Source organism: Girardinichthys multiradiatus, chromosome 13 (genome assembly GCF_021462225.1).
Source record: "Girardinichthys multiradiatus isolate DD_20200921_A chromosome 13, DD_fGirMul_XY1, whole genome shotgun sequence".
In the NCBI taxonomy this organism is placed as follows: domain Eukaryota; kingdom Metazoa; phylum Chordata; class Actinopteri; order Cyprinodontiformes; family Goodeidae; genus Girardinichthys; species Girardinichthys multiradiatus.
Window position 1 is genome coordinate 33,808,443 of NC_061806.1, and position 19,175 is coordinate 33,827,617.

The 19,175-nt window shown below is 37.0% G+C and overlaps 3 protein-coding genes across 4 annotated transcripts; 2 read left to right on the top strand and 1 right to left on the bottom strand.

Moving 5' to 3' along the window:
• The first annotated feature begins 1,147 nt into the window (after positions 1–1,147).
• Positions 1,148–5,222, top strand: LOC124879671. Of its 2 annotated transcripts, none has more exons than XM_047384378.1 (8): positions 1,148–1,316; positions 2,228–2,533; positions 2,717–2,962; positions 3,650–3,718; positions 3,820–3,864; positions 3,971–4,084; positions 4,512–4,568; positions 4,662–5,222. In XM_047384378.1, exons 1-8 carry the CDS (start codon positions 1,241–1,243, stop codon positions 4,832–4,834), a joined length of 1,086 nt encoding a protein of 361 aa, XP_047240334.1. In that variant the 5' UTR covers positions 1,148–1,240; the 3' UTR covers positions 4,835–5,222. The 2 variants fall into 2 exon arrangements, with proteins under 2 accessions (XP_047240334.1, XP_047240333.1); XM_047384377.1 differs by having other exon boundaries at positions 1,150–1,316; positions 2,693–2,962.
• A 1,727-nt stretch (positions 5,223–6,949) lies between these two features.
• On the bottom strand, positions 6,950–18,927 carry LOC124878823. The gene is made up of 5 exons (XM_047382941.1): positions 18,724–18,927; positions 17,087–17,452; positions 15,152–15,274; positions 8,545–8,606; positions 6,950–8,199 (listed from the first exon to the last, which is right to left on the bottom strand). Exons 1-5 carry the CDS (start codon positions 18,755–18,757, stop codon positions 8,053–8,055), a joined length of 732 nt encoding a protein of 243 aa, XP_047238897.1. The 5' UTR covers positions 18,758–18,927; the 3' UTR covers positions 6,950–8,052.
• LOC124878821 lies at positions 10,896–13,932 on the top strand. Its single transcript, XM_047382940.1, has 2 exons — positions 10,896–11,550; positions 12,554–13,932. Exons 1-2 carry the CDS (start codon positions 11,230–11,232, stop codon positions 13,061–13,063), a joined length of 831 nt encoding a protein of 276 aa, XP_047238896.1. The 5' UTR covers positions 10,896–11,229; the 3' UTR covers positions 13,064–13,932.
• Positions 18,928–19,175: the final 248 nt, after the last annotated feature.

Below are 19,175 nucleotides of genomic sequence, written 5' to 3' on the forward strand. Positions count from 1 at the left end.
GTGGATTCTCAAAGTATAAGGCCAGAATTGTTCAAACAGGCTCAAGAACAATAACCGGCCACTTTATTAGGTACACCTTGCTGTTCCCTAGTTGGACCCCATTCTGTCACCAGTTAAGCTGTGCCATCTGAGCTATAGCTGCAAATAACTTCATGCTCGCTCTCTATAGATAAAACTGGCCTCTCTACCAAATAAAGCAATTCAAAGTGTTATCCCTGCCACTAACTATATGCGCTGCTTTCCATTGCATAGATTTTACTATGGACTCAAAGGTTATCTGTTTTTCTGTTTCTCTCCTGGATAAAGGCTTAAAGTAAATAAAGCTGCCATTAACTCTTTACTATTTCTTTGACGTATAAAGTACTCCTGGACCAATGTTAATGCATGTGTTGTGTCTGCTCTGTCTTCCTAAACGTCCAGCGGCAGATGGCCGTTCACACTGAGCCAGGGTTTGCTAGAGATTTTTACCTGCTAAAGGGAGTTTTTCTTTCCACTTTCTCAGTCACCACATGGTGGCTCGGTATAAGGGGGTTGCTACAAAGTTAACGACATCATACGATCAACACCCCCTTATCCATCACCTCTCCTGATACCTGAACTGTTCGGTAGTCCTTTGTTGGATCTTCTGTTTAGATCATGTGCAATTACTTTTTATTTACGGTTTCCAGTATCTTGTATTTAAAAATGTACGTCTTACATTAAAATCTCCAGTATGCCTGCATTTACGTTCTTTAACCACAACTCCTGACAACATTTAAATAACACAGCTGCAAAATATAAAATTAATGAAATGCATAATTTTATGCCATATTGGGCTTTGAAGGTAAAAGGCCAACTAATTATTGTTTTTGTTGGATAAATGTGTATGGTCAGCCTATTTTTTCATGTCTTTCCTGCAGCTGGTGTGCCTATGATGACATTGAAACTCTCATATTGTAGTTTGGTTGTTTTGTTTGCGATGGGTTACATCATACACACATATCTGTAGACCTGAATAGACTTAAACTGATTACCTAAAACTTTAAAATATGGCTATAAAGCCATGGTTAGAGTGAATTCGGATTCCCATTTTCCCAGACACTGAATCTCAGATATAAACAGTCTCAGCTTGAGGAAGAGGAAGGAGAGCAGGAACATGTGGAAAAACAGACTGTGACAGACTCAAGGGTTATTTTCCAGGAACAACAGCAGCAGGACCTCTGCATCGCAGTCATATTTTTTTTGTTATTTTGTTGTGAAGATGCTAAATTTTATGATCATCTGCTATGTTTGGTCCCTGACGGCTGATGTGATCGACGGTGTAGAAAACTCCACAGGTAAAGACAGACCTTATTCTTTAACTACTAATTATCATTGCTAGATATTGATAATCCAGCAATATTTGCACATTTATTATGAATCACTTATTGACATTCAGCTACATTGTATTACCTTTTCCATGGGGATTTTATATTACTAAATTCATAAAATCTTCCAAAAAGAATGCAAATGTCTCTGTGTTTACTGAATGATATTTAATCATTATAATCTCATTATAATCTTTTTTAAACAATCGTGGCTTTTATTTGACAAAAACGGCACACAAAGAACGTAAAGGTCAACAATTACAAATAATTTATTTAAATATATGTTTCTAGTTAAAATTACTGTAATATGTTTTAACAGAGTTCTTTTTTTGCACATAAACATTTGTTTTTAAGCTCTGTCGCAATTTTCCAGAGCACTTATTATTTTAGTCTGAGTAGATGACAGTGAGCATGCTTCCATAAGATTAAACAGGAAGTGCAGATAAAGCAGGAAACAAGGCTAAAAGCTGACTTCCATGTAGTGTGACTGTCACAGCTAATATTGCTGCCATCTAAATATAGAACAAACATGTAATTATATCTAACTTCAGGGGAAGTATATTTTAAAAATACATTTTCCTTGTGGTTTGGCTGGAATATTAGGTCAAAGTACATTTAAACACTATACTCACAAGAGCTTCAGCCCCGAGCTTGCTTGTCTAAAAAATTCTTCTTATTATTATTTTTATTCCTTGTATTATTTTAAACTCGTCTGTATACAGGAGCAGGAAATTTGAAGCAAAATTGAATTTAAGTTACTATGTGTATGAATTTATTATAAATTTCAAACACCAAACTGAAATAAAGGATTAAAAAATAATTACAAGAATGACAAACTAATTATGAAAATAAAACATAAATGGATAAATTTTCTAACTCAGGTCTTCAGGCTGCAAACTTCAGTTATTTGGCCAGTCTCTCTCCATCAGCAGTGATCAGGTTCTCAGTCCTGGAGGATCACAATGTTTGCCTGCCGTGTGGGGGCTCTGCCCGCTCCAATGTAATCTGGACTTATCGGAACAGGAAGGTCCTAGTGACCCGGCAGGGCAGCCGACAGACCAATCAGGACCGTCAGCATTATGTTTTGTTGGGCAATGGTGGTCTCTGTGTGCTGAAGCTCGAAGACTCTGACAGTGGAGAATATCAGTGTAACCAGCAGCTGGTGGCCAAGCTGCAGGTGCTTACAGGTATGATGGGAGTGCAGCAACATCTACTGCATTATGAGAGCATTAAATATCACGGGACTTAGATATACCACTGTATATGAGAAGTTATCTATTCATATACCTTACAATACAAACTTTAAAGTGGTAAAAACCAATTGTTCCTCTACTTCTTATCCTTAGGACATGACTTCATTGTGTCTGCAGGCCGGACGCTTCTGCTGCCCTGCAGAGGCTCCTCTAAGCCTAAGCACAAGTGGATTAGACAAAGAGAGGGACGGAAGGAGGAAGTTATCTTCACACGTTTTAGAAATGGTACAGAGAAAGCAGAAATAGATGGGAGCCGCCTCAGCTACATTCATGATGCATTGCAGATCACAGACCTGCAGCCAGAGGACGCTGGACAATATCTCTGCAACAGAGTAGTGCAGGCAAAACTCACTGTCCTGGAAGGTAGCTCATTTAAATATCCCACACAATTTATACAACTTCTGATTACTTTGTCTAAAGAATATTGCGTTAAGAAAGAGATTAAAATCACAATCACTGATTATGAAAACCTGTCAAAAATACTGACTTTTGATTAATTTGAACGAACTTTATTTTTTCTATTTCTTAATATACTTCATTTTATATTTCTAGACCCATTTATCTTTGTTTTTAGTTGCAATTTTCTATTGTTTTTTTAAGTAACTGATTAGAAATATAAAATTTATTCTATAGATATGTGGATTTTTTTTTATTCTGGATCAGCTTAAGGCAAAAATACAATAGCAGTAAAGCAGTAAAACCTACAGAGTAAAAAAAAAAAAAAACAGTTCAATGGATTGATGATTTTAAAAACAACTTTATACTGTTCTGTGTAACTACACAAGTTCTCTAAGTGGTTCCCAAAGTGGGGGTCAGGAACTTATTGGGTTTAACAAGTGTAAGATCTTATGATCCTCTCCAAAAATCTAACTTAGTAATAAAAAAGCTGATGTGAAACCCTAACTATGCTATAAATATTACAACAGATAGAAATATGCTTTCAAAAAGATAATAAAACATTTGTTGTCATGGTAGACCTATTTAATTGGCTTACTAATAATGCTTGTCAATTGATTGATTCTGAAATTTGAAAACTGATCTACGTTTCAGAGCATTCACAGCCAACCGGTGTCCAATCATCTACCAGTATAACAACAGTATCAGCTGTGTCAAAGACAGGTATCTTCTCCTTTCAAAATAATACATTTTGTCTATTTATTATTTTTTTAAAGACACAAAATGTGATTTTGCATTGTGCAGATTTTTAAATATTTTTTCAGATGTGTTTGAAACAAAGAACACGCCAAAGAAGAAACCTGAGAATGGTCAGCCACACACTTCACCACAACCTCTGGAAATCATCTCAGTATTACTCTGCTGAATGTTTGCATATTTGTGTACTTAGTGAATACTCTTTGCACTTGTTTTCAGCTCTGCTGCTAGTCGCTGTCATTGGTTTGGGGTTAATGATCGTCCTGATAGCTCTTGTCAGTATTTTCCTCGCCAGCATGAAGTGCAGAAAGAAGAGGAGACACATATATCCAGGTGTTTATTTATGTATTGGTATTTATTTATTTTATGTATCTCCACAAATTTATTTCATTTCCAGCTTTGACAGTGAATTGTAATATTGAAATAAGATAGCTGCATGTAATTATAATTAGAAGTCTGCATGGTTGCACAATATTTAGCAGTGTCCAGCCCCCCCCCCCCCCCAAGATCAAAGAAAACCACTCAACTTTAGCTGAAGTGTCAATATAGTGATTCTGAGCATAAATGTATTTTGCTATTTATTAATCTCATTCATTGCTATGAAAAATGCCATTTACGCTAACTGAAAAAGATAATTAATCTTTGAGATTTAATTTTAATAGATTAATTGCTACAGGTGATGATCCAACATTTTACAAGCATTGTGCATTCTCTCCAATATTATATAAAGCCTTAATTTCGACCTGTTTCCCTCTGGTAGCAAAAAGACGAGAAGACACAGAGCTGCAGCTGTGGATGACATATAACGCCCAGACTGGTAAAATAGTTTGTAACTCTCAGTCAGATCTGCTAAAGAGAAATATGGTTGTCATCAACTGTGTAAAAAATGATTACTTTTATTTGGCTGCAGAGTATGAAGTCTTTGAGCGTCCGTCCCTGCCGGATGAGACCATCCACTACGCCTCTCTGGGTCGACAGTACTGGAGTGAAAGACCCAGCTCGTCTCCACCAGAACAGAACAGCAGTAATGTTGTTTATTCCTCGGTCTTCACCAGACCTGCAGCCAAACACACGTTATCCTAAGTCCAGTTTATTTCTGCCATTCTTTGTCCAACAACATTTAGATGTCTTTGTCCGATGTGGACCTTTATGTCTCAATTACAATCAGTTTTAACTCTGAGCATTTTGATTAAAGCTTAAAGCTGTTTCAACATAAAACACAAATTCTTCTCCTTGTGTCTTTAGAAAATTTATTTGAACTGGGGCAAACTGTTTATTTGTTTTTTGGACACTTCAAAATATTTACTACAATCAACATTACATTTATTATTGTGAGAAAGTCAAATGACAACAGGATGCTGAACATCAGCGTTGGGACCCACAGCCATGGATTTCAACATTAAACTCCAGTACGGACTTTTCTGAAATTTTCAAAATAAATTGCATTAGCCTACTTCCGGCACAACTTAGAAATCGGGGGTAACAGCGGACTTCCCATGATGGCACTGCCCGCATAAAACCCCCACCTCTCCAACAAGCCAACCTCTTCCAAGCCGGTTTTCATCGGGATAGGAGGGGAACAAAGCGCGCTGAGGTCTCTTTGATGTCAAACAGACATAAACTCTTCAACTGGATCCCAGGATGTCATACGATCATCGATCATATGCAAAGATAAGTACGAATGAAATACTGTCTGTGTATCCGGTATTTTCATTCATGAACGGGGAAATTAAGGTGTAAGAGTTGCTTACTTTTTCTCTGAGGCCTGCAGAAGCAAATTGTCCCAGAGAAGTTCCCTACAGAGAAGCGGTCTCTATGAAGCCGAGCGGAGCGGTCTCCCAGTCTGGAAGGAAGACAGCAGAGACCCCATCACCATGGTAACGTGTAGTGTGGTTGGCGGCCACAACGAGCCATTCTTCATCCACAGCTGGAGGTTAGCGGGAAGCTAACCCTTTGTTCACAGAGCACCTTCAACCCCCGAAGCTAAGGAGGTCAGCTGTGGTAAACCATTGTTCACTGTAGATACTTTCTTCAAACTTCATCGTCGCTTGGACAACGTTCCTCACCAGAGTTCATGAGGTTAAATGTTTTGGGCAGAACAAAAATAGAAAGATTTAGATTGAAATGATCTAAACGTTTTTCATTTTATGAAGTTTGGTTTGTTTGTGTTAAACTCAGCTATCTTGTTGCTAGCAGACTATCTGCAGCACACGTGTTCAGGTTGTGTTGTTTGTGTGTTTTTAAAGTTAAGACAAACTTTACTTGAAGGGTGATTTTAAACAGAAGATTGATCATAACGCGCCGTCCGCGCTTATGCATTTCAAACCTTTTATTGACCCTGGTATTTTAAAGGTATGTGTTTGATTCTAGTGCTAAAGAATATTTAACAGAAAGGTTGTTAGTTTCAAGCTAGTGAATAATAGTCCCTAAACATTATTTCACTAAATCTGATAACTAAGTAAACACCATTAAGCCCCATTTCTCCAGAAAGATTTGGCTCTTTCCAAAATATTCCCTTAATAATATTTCTTCAACTACTATTTCAATAAGTAAAGGCAGCTAATGAGACACTGTTGAGAATTAGTCATCCAGAAGGTTGGTTTTATTCAGCAGATCCTTATTTAAAACATTATTTTATTAAAATAATATTTTATCTGATCTTGCATTGTGAGTGGTTGTCTAAACATTGCTGATTATTGCCTAAGTTAGTTCCAGGACTAACTTAACTTCATTTCCAGATTATTCAAGATAATCCTTGGTTCTCAAACATAAACATTGCATGGTAATGTTGCATCACTCTTTTGGTCATGATTTCCAATCATCTTTAATCAACTTGTTTATATTGTACATAGCCTATTAGTCTTCCCTGTTCTTTAATTCTGCTTGGTAGTTTAGTTGGATTGTTTTAGAATAGTAAAGAGTTTGTTGATTGAAATATGTTTGACTTTGAGTTGACTTATTTTTGTTAATAAATTCTTGTATTTTAAGAAATTGTGTGAATTCATTCCATGTGTGCAGAGTTTATGCTGTTCAATAATGTCAGAGCTCGTCTCACACCTTTCTATTTTGTCCTAATACCATCGCCTTACTGGGCCGGTATTCACAGGACAACCCTTAACAGACCGAAATATTATTTGATAAAATATTAATATTAAATATTAAGTAATATTCTCAGATTAATAATCACATCAGCATATTTGCATAAAAGCAGCTTTTTACTGTTGAGACATTTTAATATTATAAACATTTTTACATTTGAGATTTGAATAAAACCGAATACATATAGCTTACACTTAAGTAAAATTGTTAAAAAAGAAAGAGGTATGCTGAGCAGGTAACATTTTTGTACAAGACATTTACATTCTTCATATAAACAGCTGGATGGTTCTATAGATATAAAGCAAGAAACAAAATGAAAAAACTATTTTACAACAGTTACACAAAATTTCAACAATAAAACTAAGATCAATGAACTAGCTTAAAATAACCTTTAGCTCATATTCATCTGGAGGATAGTGTGTTTTCTTTTCTTTTGTGTTGTTACTTGGTTATGCTGGAGATTTGTTGTTTCTTGGTATTTTTGTCTTTGCAACAGTCTGAAACTCCTTAAAGACCCCATATTTACCGTTATTTAACATTAAAACAACTTAAACATCAGGTATTGACATTATTGCAACACTGTACATGCATGTGCGTTCTATTGGGAGTCCAGATCAAGCTCACATTGAATCACATTAAATTAGTTATATTTAATGTTTTTGCAACTGTATTTAGCTAAATCATATTATTTCAAATTTTAAACCTAACAATTTATTGTCAAGTTAATCCTAAACTAAAATCTTAAACTGAAGTACAAACATTAAAAATTTAAACTAAGACATTTTAATTCACAACCAAGTACTTTCAAGAGGCATTATTAAATTTCCATTATTTTTATATCGAAATGCATTGTGGCCCGCAAATTATTGTAGGTATGTCACGTGATTTATTACTACTTAATAATTAAATCACTTTTTATCCACTTGTGCTCTAGATTTACTGGAAATAATGCCCCTTTGATATAAAATAAAATCACTCTAACAAACTTAGAGTAGAATCTACTTTGTCGATAAAAAACTATATATAATAAGGATTATAGTTTTTTTTTAAGCCAGAATAAGGTTCTTAATAATTAATAAAAAATATTTATAAAACAGAAAAGAAAACAGAACAATTTTACAGAAGTGGATTCTAAAAGTCAACTGAAACGTACTCTAATAAGGTAATCCAACGTTAAAAAGAGTCACTCAGCAGAAACAAAATTATCTATGGTCCTGTAACCCCTTTAGGTTTTTGCGTGTGTTCACTGTAGAATATGTGACAAGGTCTTCCACCAATCTGGGTCCAGTTCTGGCAGATGGGCGGGGCTTATCTGGATGCCTCAGACTGGAGTAATGCAAAGAATCTTCCTGCAGAGACAGATCTCAGACATTACACTGAAACTTCACCTTCTTTGGTACTCCGATGCATTTATTACGGAAAACAACATGTCTGTTTAGTATTTAAAAAATAATGAATCTAATAATTTACATATTTTAAAGTAGTGAATTTAGAATGAATGGATGGAAGCCAACAACATCTAGCAGCCTGCATAATTAAAAAACAGGTTTCCATACAAATCTATACACTTTAGGGAAGTCAACACAGACTTCTTACACAAACAACACATCAAGTTTTTGTGACTTTGTGTTTTATATAAATACTTCAACTTTTCGTTGCATGAAATCATCAGGATGTGGCATATATCTACTGACCTCCGTCACATTCAAAGTAGAATGCTGCCTCCCTGGATTACAGCAGCAATGACACTGTTTACCTGAAGATGAAGCAGAACATCAGCGAGATATAAGAGGTGAATTTATGGCTGACTGAATTTGAATAAGTTACAGTATACAGGTCCTTCTCAAAATATTAGCATATTGTGATAAAGTTCATTATTTTTCATAATGTCATGATGAAAATTTAACATTCATATATTTTAGATTCATTGCACACTAACTGAAATATTTCAGGTCTTTTATTGTCTTAATACGGATGATTTTGGCATACAGCTCATGAAAACCCAAAATTCCTATCTCACAAAATTAGCATATCATTAAAAGGGTCTCTAAACGAGCTATGAACCTAATCATCTGAATCAATGAGTTAACTCTAAACACCTGCAAAAGATTCCTGAGGCCTTTAAAACTCCCAGCCTGGTTCATCACTCAAAACCCCAATCATGGGTAAGACTGCCGAACTGACTGCTGTCCAGAAGGCCACTATTGACACCCTCAAGCAAGAGGGTAAGACACAGAAAGACATTTCTGAACGAATAGGCTGTTCCCAGAGTGCTGTATCAAGGCACCTCAGTGGGAAGTCTGTGGGAAGGAAAAAGTGTGGCAGAAAACGCTGCACAACGAGAAGAGGTGACCGGACCCTGAGGAAGATTGTGGAGAAGGGCCGATTCCAGACCTTGGGGGACCTGCGGAAGCAGTGGACTGAGTCTGGAGTAGAAACATCCAGAGCCACCGTGCACAGGCGTGTGCAGGAAATGGGCTACAGGTGCCGCATTCCCCAGGTCAAGCCACTTTTGAAACAGAAACAGCGGCAGAAGCGCCTGACCTGGGCTACAGAGAAGCAGCACTGGACTGTTGCTCAGTGGTCCAAAGTACTTTTTTCGGATGAAAGCAAATTCTGCATGTCATTCGGAAATCAAGGTGCCAGAGTCTGGAGGAAGACTGGGGAGAAGGAAATGCCAAAATGCCAGAAGTCCAGTGTCAAGTACCCACAGTCAGTGATGGTCTGGGGTGCCGTGTCAGCTGCTGGTGTTGGTCCACCGTATTTTATCAAGAGCAGGGTCAATGCAGCTAGCTATCAGGATATTTTGGAGCACTTCATGCTTCCATCTGCTGAAAAGCTTTATGGAGATGAAGATTTCATTTTTCAGCACGACCTGGCACCTGCTCACAGTGCCAAAACCACTGGTAAATGGTTTACTGACCATGGTATCACTGTGCTCAATTGGCCTGCCAACTCTCCTGACCTGAACCCCATAGAGAATCTGTGGGATATTGTGAAGAGAATGTTGAGAGACTCAAGACCCAACACTCTGGATGAGCTAAAGGCCGCTATTGAAGCATCCTGGGCCTCCATAAGACCTCAGCAGTGCCACAGGCTGATTGCCTCCATGCCACGCCGCATTGAAGAAGTCATTTCTGCAAAAGGATTCCCGACCAAGTATTGAGTGCATAACTGTACATGATTATTTGAAGGTTAATTTTGTGAGATAGGAATTTTGGGTTTTCATGAGTTGTATGCCAAAGTCATCCGTATTAAGACAATAAAAGACCTGAAATATTTCAGTTAGTGTGCAATGAATCTAAAATATATGAATGTTATATTTTCATCATTACATTATGAAAAATAATTAACTTTATCACAATATGCTAATATTTTGAGAAGGACCTGTAAGTCATAGTAAGTAAGCAGGTTTTAAAAGATGTCTGCATGTACAATTCATATCTATCTCAGTTTGCAGTGTTAGCAGCAATTAGAAGGAGCCAAAAATAACTTCACAGACACTTCAGCCCTAACATGATGTGTCCTAAAGGGAACATATCATGCAAAATACATTTTTTTTTAGCCCTGATTACATTTTGTTGTGTACTTGGAGCCTGTAGTAATTCAAAAAAGATTAATTTAGTCACACCAGATGCTGCGTAGATATCTATATTTTCTGTTGAGGTCATCTTTTTCAATCTGTTCAGTTTTCTCTACTATCTGTAACTTTTTTTTGAACTGTCACGTCACAGTATTTGCAAGTATGTCGAAGCTGCAAGTAGAAAGTCTAAATGTTCAGTTGTTGGTTGTATCAACCCACACGATTCATTACACCGTCCCCCAGCATTCGAACCAGGACACGTACTGCGTGTTTTGAATAACATTATTACATAAACAGTTTTGCATTGTTTTTGCCTTGTTTCTGCGTTGCCATATAATTGCATCTCTGCTATGAAACTACAAAAATGGCTGAATGTGTAAAAGATGAGCGCTCTTTGACCTGGAGTGGTGCTGGGTATGAAGTGCCAATACCATTTAAAGAGACTACACAAAAACGAGGAATTTAGACCAACGACTATTGCGTCCCACGCAAAAAGTATTGCGTGGGAACGCAAAAGAAAACAAATTCCCCCATGTTCCCAAGCGGGCTCCGGACCGTACCGTAGAACAGGCTCTGATTTACAGGAAGCTCATTTATGCAAGGGCAAGTAAAAGAGCAAAAGTGAAACTAAAAAGCAGTGCTCTGTTGAACCAGCTGGGAGGAGAAATTCCAACATTTTCTTAGAAAATACCCACATTTATTTAAACTAAAGAACAAAGAAACGACAATTGTTCCATCCAGCTCGGAAGAAGGTGGCTATATATCTTCCCGAAATCTTTTACGACGTCGGAGCAAGATGTCAGTCAACCTTTACTTGGAGGCCCTGTCAGCTCTTTCCGGCTGTAACGTCGAGGCAACAACCGGAGCCTCGCAGCTCTCCGCGCAGGATTTTGTCAACATTGTAGCCCTCAGGGAGTTTTACAAGCAGAAAGGATTTAAAGAACTAGAGTATGAGAGCTTGGGGACTTTATCCCTGCAGGACATGGAAGATCAGGATATGTACAGCTCCCCACCAGCACTGACCGATGGACCCGTGGTGAGCCTTAAACCAACAGTTAAGGTCAATCCCCAAAACTTCTTCCATCCACAGTATGACTACGATTTCACCAACATAAAGGTAAGGAGAAACAATGAAGCCTTGTTTTATTGCTTTGGAAGCAAGTCATGTGACACCGGCCTTAACTAACAGGTCAAAAACATGTTTCACACAACCTGAAACTGAGATGCAGAATAAAAACTGGAGCAAGAAAGCAGCAGCCGCACCTTCCAGTATAAGTGGGTTGAATGTATCTGGAGCAGACTGGCCTTAAATTAAGAGAGAAATGAAGAAGCATAAAAGGTGAAAGTGCAACTATGTAAACAAATCCACATCTCACTGGATCTATATGTGTCCTGTAATAAACAAAGTGTGTTGTGATGGAATCAGTGCTAATCTGTAACCATGCGAGTGAAATATCAAATCAAAAAGATCCGAATAGTTTGACTCAAAATGCAGCATATCCCACATTTATTGAAAAAAACAATCATTTTATTTTAATACATTTATTATAGAGGAATAAAAAAAAAACCTTCATTAACAAATTACTATTTAAAATTAATAAAACACTTGTATATATTCTTTATTATTAAGCGCAAAGTATACCGGAGTCAAGTTCCTTGTTTGTCTGTACAAACTTGCCAATAAAGCTGATTCTGGTTCTAAAAAAATAATACAATGTAATCACAGGTTAATTAGCACCTCCTCTAAAATAATGGAACTCATGTATAATTTTGAAGTTAATCAAAAATCCTGAAACTTTTAATACATATTCAGTGACTTCCCGTTTCTCTAGAGCATGATTATGATGTGAAACAGAGCCCCATTTCCTTTAAGCACTCTTCAAAATGGGAATATTTTGAACATGCCAATCAAGTGCAGCAGATGTGTGGTAAAGTTAGAAAATTGTGACAACAAATAGCTATCTAATCCTGTACCTCTCTACAGTTTTTTGCAAACGTATTCACACTCCTTGACATATTTTTATAAATCTTTAACAAGGGTGCCAATAAATGCACAAACTGCTGCAAAAAGTGACAACACAGTTTGCTCACAATATGATAAATGTTTCCCTGATGTACAGGATGGTGATAAGACATTTATGCGTGGAAATGAGAAGTACATCCGCCCATGTGGATGGAAACGGGCCGCCCTGCATGTCCTAAAACAATATGAAGATGGGAATGGTTGGCTTGGAACTGGGAGGGATGCCTGGCCAGTATCCTACCATGGCCACAACATGGACGGCTCCCTCGGCATTATCCTTACCCATGATGGGCAAGTAGACGACAAGCCAAGCTTTCTGAATGCTGCTGCCGCCTCACTGCTAAACACTGACACCAGAGGCAGGGGGGTGTACTCCACGCCAGACATCAAGATGGCAGAGAAGTACTGCAAGACGTTCATGTCCAGTGTGGATGGGAAGAGATACAAAGTGGTTCTTCAGAACCGCATCAACCCCAAAAAAAGGATGAACTGCCAGAGAGAAGACATTTGGTTGGTGTACATCCCTGAGGGCTGCACTGACGTGCAGACAAAAGCCATTGTCCAGGAATCCCTCCGTCCTTATGGGCTGCTCCTAAAGCAGGTGTGAGCAGAAGTTCTTGTATGCTTGGAAAAACTGTGTCTTAAGGAATATTGTCAACAGCAAAAGCTTGAGGAAATGCTTGACAGGAAGTCTATAAACGCTGTATCTAACACGGGCATGTGGGAATAATATAGTGATAGTAATATAGTATAATGATAGTTTCTTCACTTGTGCTATTTTTGCTTTAGCAATCTGGTCACACTTAAAAATCCAGATAGAAAAAGTAAGGACCAGGCTGTGCATGATGGACATTTTCTTCTTACCTACATTATCTATACCTCCGTGCCTTGTATTTGTTGTGACATATTTTTATTAGTCAGAAATTAATGAATGCATCTACTAAAGATACAGATTTTAAAATGTAACAGTAAAAAAATAAGGAAAATAAGGTGTAGAGGAGTCTGTAGCCCTCTAAGGTGATTAAAACTGCCATATAGCGAAACTTAGTAAAGATGGTTTCTATTTTGACTGTAGCCTATTTTTACTTTCTGTTAGATGTTTGAAAAAGTTAAGATTGGAATTCTTATTGGTTAAAACTGAACTAACTTCACAAAAAGGGGTAAAGGCTCAATTATAAGTCTCAATCATCAAATGAGTGATAAACTTGTCAAGTTGTAAAGATTTTGCTGAGTAAAGCTATTGTTCTTTTAAAATGAAAATGTTGCTGTGAAGTCTGATTACATTTCTGAGATCTTCTATATATTTTTTGTGTCTTCTGTATGTCATACGTATTCTCTAGTCTAACTGGAAAACCTTTTGTCCGAACTGATGTTTTGCTGTAAATATCTGTTAATTCTCACCTTTTCCCTTGTTAGCTAAACGTCTGTAACCAAGTATGTAATAAATGGATGTAATAAAATGAAAAGCACAAACTATTTAGTTCAACTTTTGTTTTTATGATTCTGTCTTTTATTATAGTATTTTACTTTGATGAACTGTATCATCTTTTTGTGTTTACAGAAAATCCATTACTGACACAAAATTTGACATTTAGGAGCTTCTTCTCTTTTTCACACAGCAGGGATATATTTTGTTAGCCTCATAGCAAAACTGCCTTAATCATTACTGAACATTTTCCAAAAACAATAAACCAGAATATAACTTAGGCAATTTTGCTATGAGGCTAACGATTTGCAGATCAGAGTTTATCATTCACTGAATTTATTTATTTATTTATTTTTTACTTATGTAATTTAAAGCCAGTAGAACTTGTTTTAAAAACACAGTGTATCTCAAAGTTCAGTTTAAACACTAGGGAATGTATTTTACAACTAGAGCCTTGAATAAATCTTTCTATTATTCATAATCTTCTTCTTATTATTATTATCATTATAGACTTTTTTTATATTCATCACTGCATTTTCAGTAGATTTTTTTGTGCTTCAGGAAAGTAAAATAACTTGGAGCTTTTACTTAAAAATACTATCCAGTGGTGTATATTTTCTCTAACAAATGTGCATTGACAATAAAAACCCAGCTGGGTAATAAAGGATATGTTTCCACTGCGGTATTTCAAGTTTTAAAAGAACACAGAAGAAAGAAACCTGCCAATTCACCTTGGTGTGTGTTATTGTTAGTGACATCACAAGAGGCACAAGATCAACTTACATTAGCAAACACAATGCAATCAAAAAAACATAACTTCATGTTAACTTTTCACAAACGTTAGAGTTTTTAGGTTTTAGTACAACTATATGTCTATTCTAAATTTCTCAAAAATAAATCTAAACATAGGAAATGATACACAGAATATTGTAGCTATGGTTATGCCTAAATTAGTATTGCAGTTCCAGCAGGTGAGCAACAGAGAGCAGTAGAAGCCTTCAGGATGCGTTTCACTGAGGACGAATGAAATATACAGGTCCTAAGCCATTACAACGTTTCAAATTCTCTTTTACAAGAAGTTTAGCGAACTCTAACCTAAGCCAAGACATGTTTTAGAAATCTTTTTCATAACCTCTTCAAACTATAAACTCAAAAATAACTATAAATCCTAGAAACATCATATAGCGATGAGCAGCTGTTGTAAAATAGAGAAAATAATATAGAAGTTGAAGAAGTGTATGCCGGTGGAGAATGTTGGTGGATACACACCTAAGCACAAGTAGAATCCAATCACCAGAAAAGAAAAGAGGCCGAATAAACCTGGAAGGAGACAGGTCCCCAGACTCCAACAGGGCTGGTGCAGTTTTCTTCCAGCAGTGTCCCCATCAACTCCTGGACATGATAATAAGAAAACCCCACAAAGATTACAACAATATTATTTTAATGTTAAATTATCCTGTGGCGCTTTAAACAGCTGTAATGCATAGTTATAAAACTTACATTCCCTTGAGGGTTGAGTTCCTAACTGTTTCAGTTTTCATTTTCTAGTAAATCTGCACAGAAATAATCCTCTCCAGTCATAATTTGCACACGGTTGTGGACTGTTACCATGCACCTGCATATCATTTGAAGCATTTCAGAATAAAATCCATTGGGGCTGTGATTAGAGGCGACTGGACTATCGTTCAGTTTTTTCCTTGAAAACATTTGGACATGTGTTCAGGAGTCTTTGTCAAATCTGGAGGCTCATAGTTGAGCCTCCTGGAGTTTGGGAGCCAATTAAGTCAGATGCAAATCAACAAATTGTTAGTCCCTCCCTGGGTTATTAGAGACTGTTGTTTACATTTTCACGAAAAAAAAAAAAAAACAGATGAAAAAATCTGGTTGCCTCTGATTAAACCTGTCGTAGTTGTCATGACTCGGGTGAGTGAGAATCTGCACAGACATGTTAATAACCATATTTCAATTCTAAAAATGAAACGTTCATATAATCCATAATATAGGTGACATATGTATCAGTGTCCCTAAGAATATCGGGTAATATTTGTCATGTATTAAATTTCTGTGTGGGTGAATAGAAAAAAATCAGTCTTTTCTACATTTAGGACAATGCTAAAACATAAATATTCTGCAGGTTTATGTAATATGAATATCTCTGAATATGAATATCTTTTGATATTTAAGAACATACAATGAAAGTAGCATTCTGGCATTGAAAGTCCACATACAAAATGTGCAGTAACATTCTGTAGACCTGTCACGGAGTGACATTTTGGACCTTGTCTTATGGTTTCTGTGATGGTTTATTTTGTCTAGATGTTTCTATTATGTTTATTAGTCTGTTTTGCTCCCTTTCCATATTACTTATTTACAATAGTTTGGGTCATACATAAACTGGGTAATAAGCACTAATTGCTTTGGTTAAATGCTGCCCAAATCAGTAATCCCCAAACGTTTTGGGTAGCTTGATTTCTGCTAGGGGCCTTAAAAAAGCACACTAGATGATTTGCAACCCACAGCTGGGTCCTGATCCCACCATAGCCACTGCTCTACATAGTGCTCACTGAAAAAGTAAACACTCTAGCTTCCCAGTCTCTAAGCAAAACACTAAACGTAGGAACACCAATAACTTGTTGGGGCTTGAAAATGTTCCTCTTTAACATAATTGCCTTCATATCCCACTGGATTACTATCTGTTGACTGCAGAGGCTTGGAAAACATCTCATACTCTTCATCTTGGAAAGCGCATACTTTAGAAGAACATATTGTCACTTGAGATCATTAATTGTCAAAAATCTCAAAGCTGGAGGTCTAAGTCCATGTAACCTTCTGGATGCTAGACTTTCACAGTAAAACACTGATGTGTAGTAGGATGAGCAGTGTTAATTACATTACCTGTTAGTAGTGAAAATGTCGGGGCTGAGAGATTTTTTTTAAGCAAGTATTAATATTGTCCAGAAGATTTTACCTTTTTAAAAAAATTATATTTTTTATGTCAAATTGCTAGCACTTTCTACATTTTTAACGTTTGTTTTTGTTGGTTATCTGTCTTGTCTAGTATGATATGTGCTGGTACCTTTCTTGTCCAGGTCACCCTTGTGAAAGAGGTCTTTATCTCAGTGAGTCTTTTATCTGGTTAAGTAAAGGTTTAATAAAAAAAAAAAATATATATATATATATATATATATATATAAAAGCTCTTACCATTAAATTTCAGGTGAATTCCTCTGCTTACACACACCTTAGCTTCACAATACCCAGAACAGAAATATAGCCCAGTATCTTCCGTTTCCACCTCCTGGATCTCCAGCCTGACCAGCCCACGCGTTAGGTTTCCTGTCCATGTTATGCGACTGGTGTTTACATTGTTATCAATTATTTCTTTTTTCCCCCTGAGGTGACTCTGTGAGACCTTGAGCAGTGGTCGCAGTTGGTCTGAATGCAGCAGGTACCAGGTGATTACAGAGCTGGACGTAATGTTGCAGGTCAAAGAGACATTCTGCCCCCTGTGGACCACCAGTGCTGAGGGGGGAATGTGGGAGGGGGATGATTGGTGACATCCTGCAATACCTGAGGAGAATGGACAAGTTAGAATCATGCTGACCTGATTGAAATATTCCCTCTGACCTTCTATCAAAGTGTGGCATTGGTACTCAAAAAAAGTTATTTAAGATGCACCTCATCAGTTTTCTTTTGCTTAATTGTAAAAAACTATTGCCATACACAAGGAGTGACTGAAGGACTTGATGGTCAGTCAGTCATTTTCTACCGCTTATTCAATAATGGGTCGTGGGGGAGCTGGTGCCTATCTCCAGCAGTCTATGGGCGAGAGGCAGGGTACACCCTGGACAGGTCACCAGTCCATCGCAGGGCAACACACAAACAACCATGCACACACTCATTCATACACCTAAGGGAAATTTAGAGTTACCAATTAACCTAACAGGCATGTCTTTGGACTGTGGGAGGAAGCCGGAGTACCCAGTGAGAACCCACACATGCATGGGGAGAACATGCAAACTCCATGCAGAAAGACCCCAGGTTGGGAATTGAACCCAGGACCTTCTTGCTGCAAGGCAACAGTGCTACCAACTGCACCACCGTGCAGGACTTGATGGTAATAACGTCTGATGCTAAACTAAATGGCTATTTCACTGTGATCAATACATTCATGAATCTTTACTCTTCGGTTCAAACTCTACAGCAGAGTGGTCAAAGTTTCAGTGGATAATACTAGACTAAAAAGTTGTTTTAAAATTTATGAAAAATTTCAGAATAGAATTTTAAAAATCTGATTTTATTCATTAAATGCACGAAAAATTGAGTCCTGTCATTTTGAGTTTTAGGTCACTTTTTTGAGTTATTAAAAATCAGATAAAGCTTAGGGATACATACTTTGATACAAAATGGGGGATAATGTAGTAAATCCTTAATTTCCTTTAGGATTTGAAACTAACATCTCTTATCAATGAAACTGCAGCACATTTTTTGTTTTTTATTCTTTGGAATAAAAAACTGGAAAACAGTCAAAATCAAAAAGTGAGACCTCAAATAAAGCTGGAAATCGGTATCGGCCAGGAAAAATCTGATCGTTACATCTCTAGTAAAAATATGTTTATCATAGCCCCTGTAACTAATGACTGATACAAAAAAAATAAACAAGGTATCATAAAGCTGTGCTCCTCGGAAAAAAAAAAATATTGTGGAAAAACGTCAACTTTTCCCCCCTTTGCATGAGAAAAATCATGAAATCATTCAATCCAAAACTCTTCCTCAATTCGCCCTATTTTATATTTCTGTCTACATTTAAATCAGCAAAAGAATAAAAGCGAGTAACTTACAAAGAAAAATGACAATCCAAATGAGACCTGCCATAATCTTAAAGAATACAAAAAAAACCAACAACGAACTGGCTGCAGGGTGAGCACTGAGTGAACATTACAGAGTTCAGGCACACTTTTTACATACTGTCGGAGGAAGTAAACGGAGACTTTGCTTTTGCCACAAATTTCGGGGGAGACCACCAACACGTTTCTGCAACCGTAGGAAACGGATGATGAATGTTTTTCCATGTAACCCTTGCCCTGCCCAACCCAACTCAGATTTCAAAAAAATAACTTTCATTTCTGCAGGGAAGGCTAAGTTTCTGCAAGACTTGTAGAAACTCTCTCTCTCTCTCTTGCTTAGTTTTTCATTTTTACATATAGTTTTTACAGAAGTGTGTTAATTTATATAGTTTATTTCTTCTAAATAAAAATAAATAAATCTGGCCCAGTCAAATCAAATTTAGAGT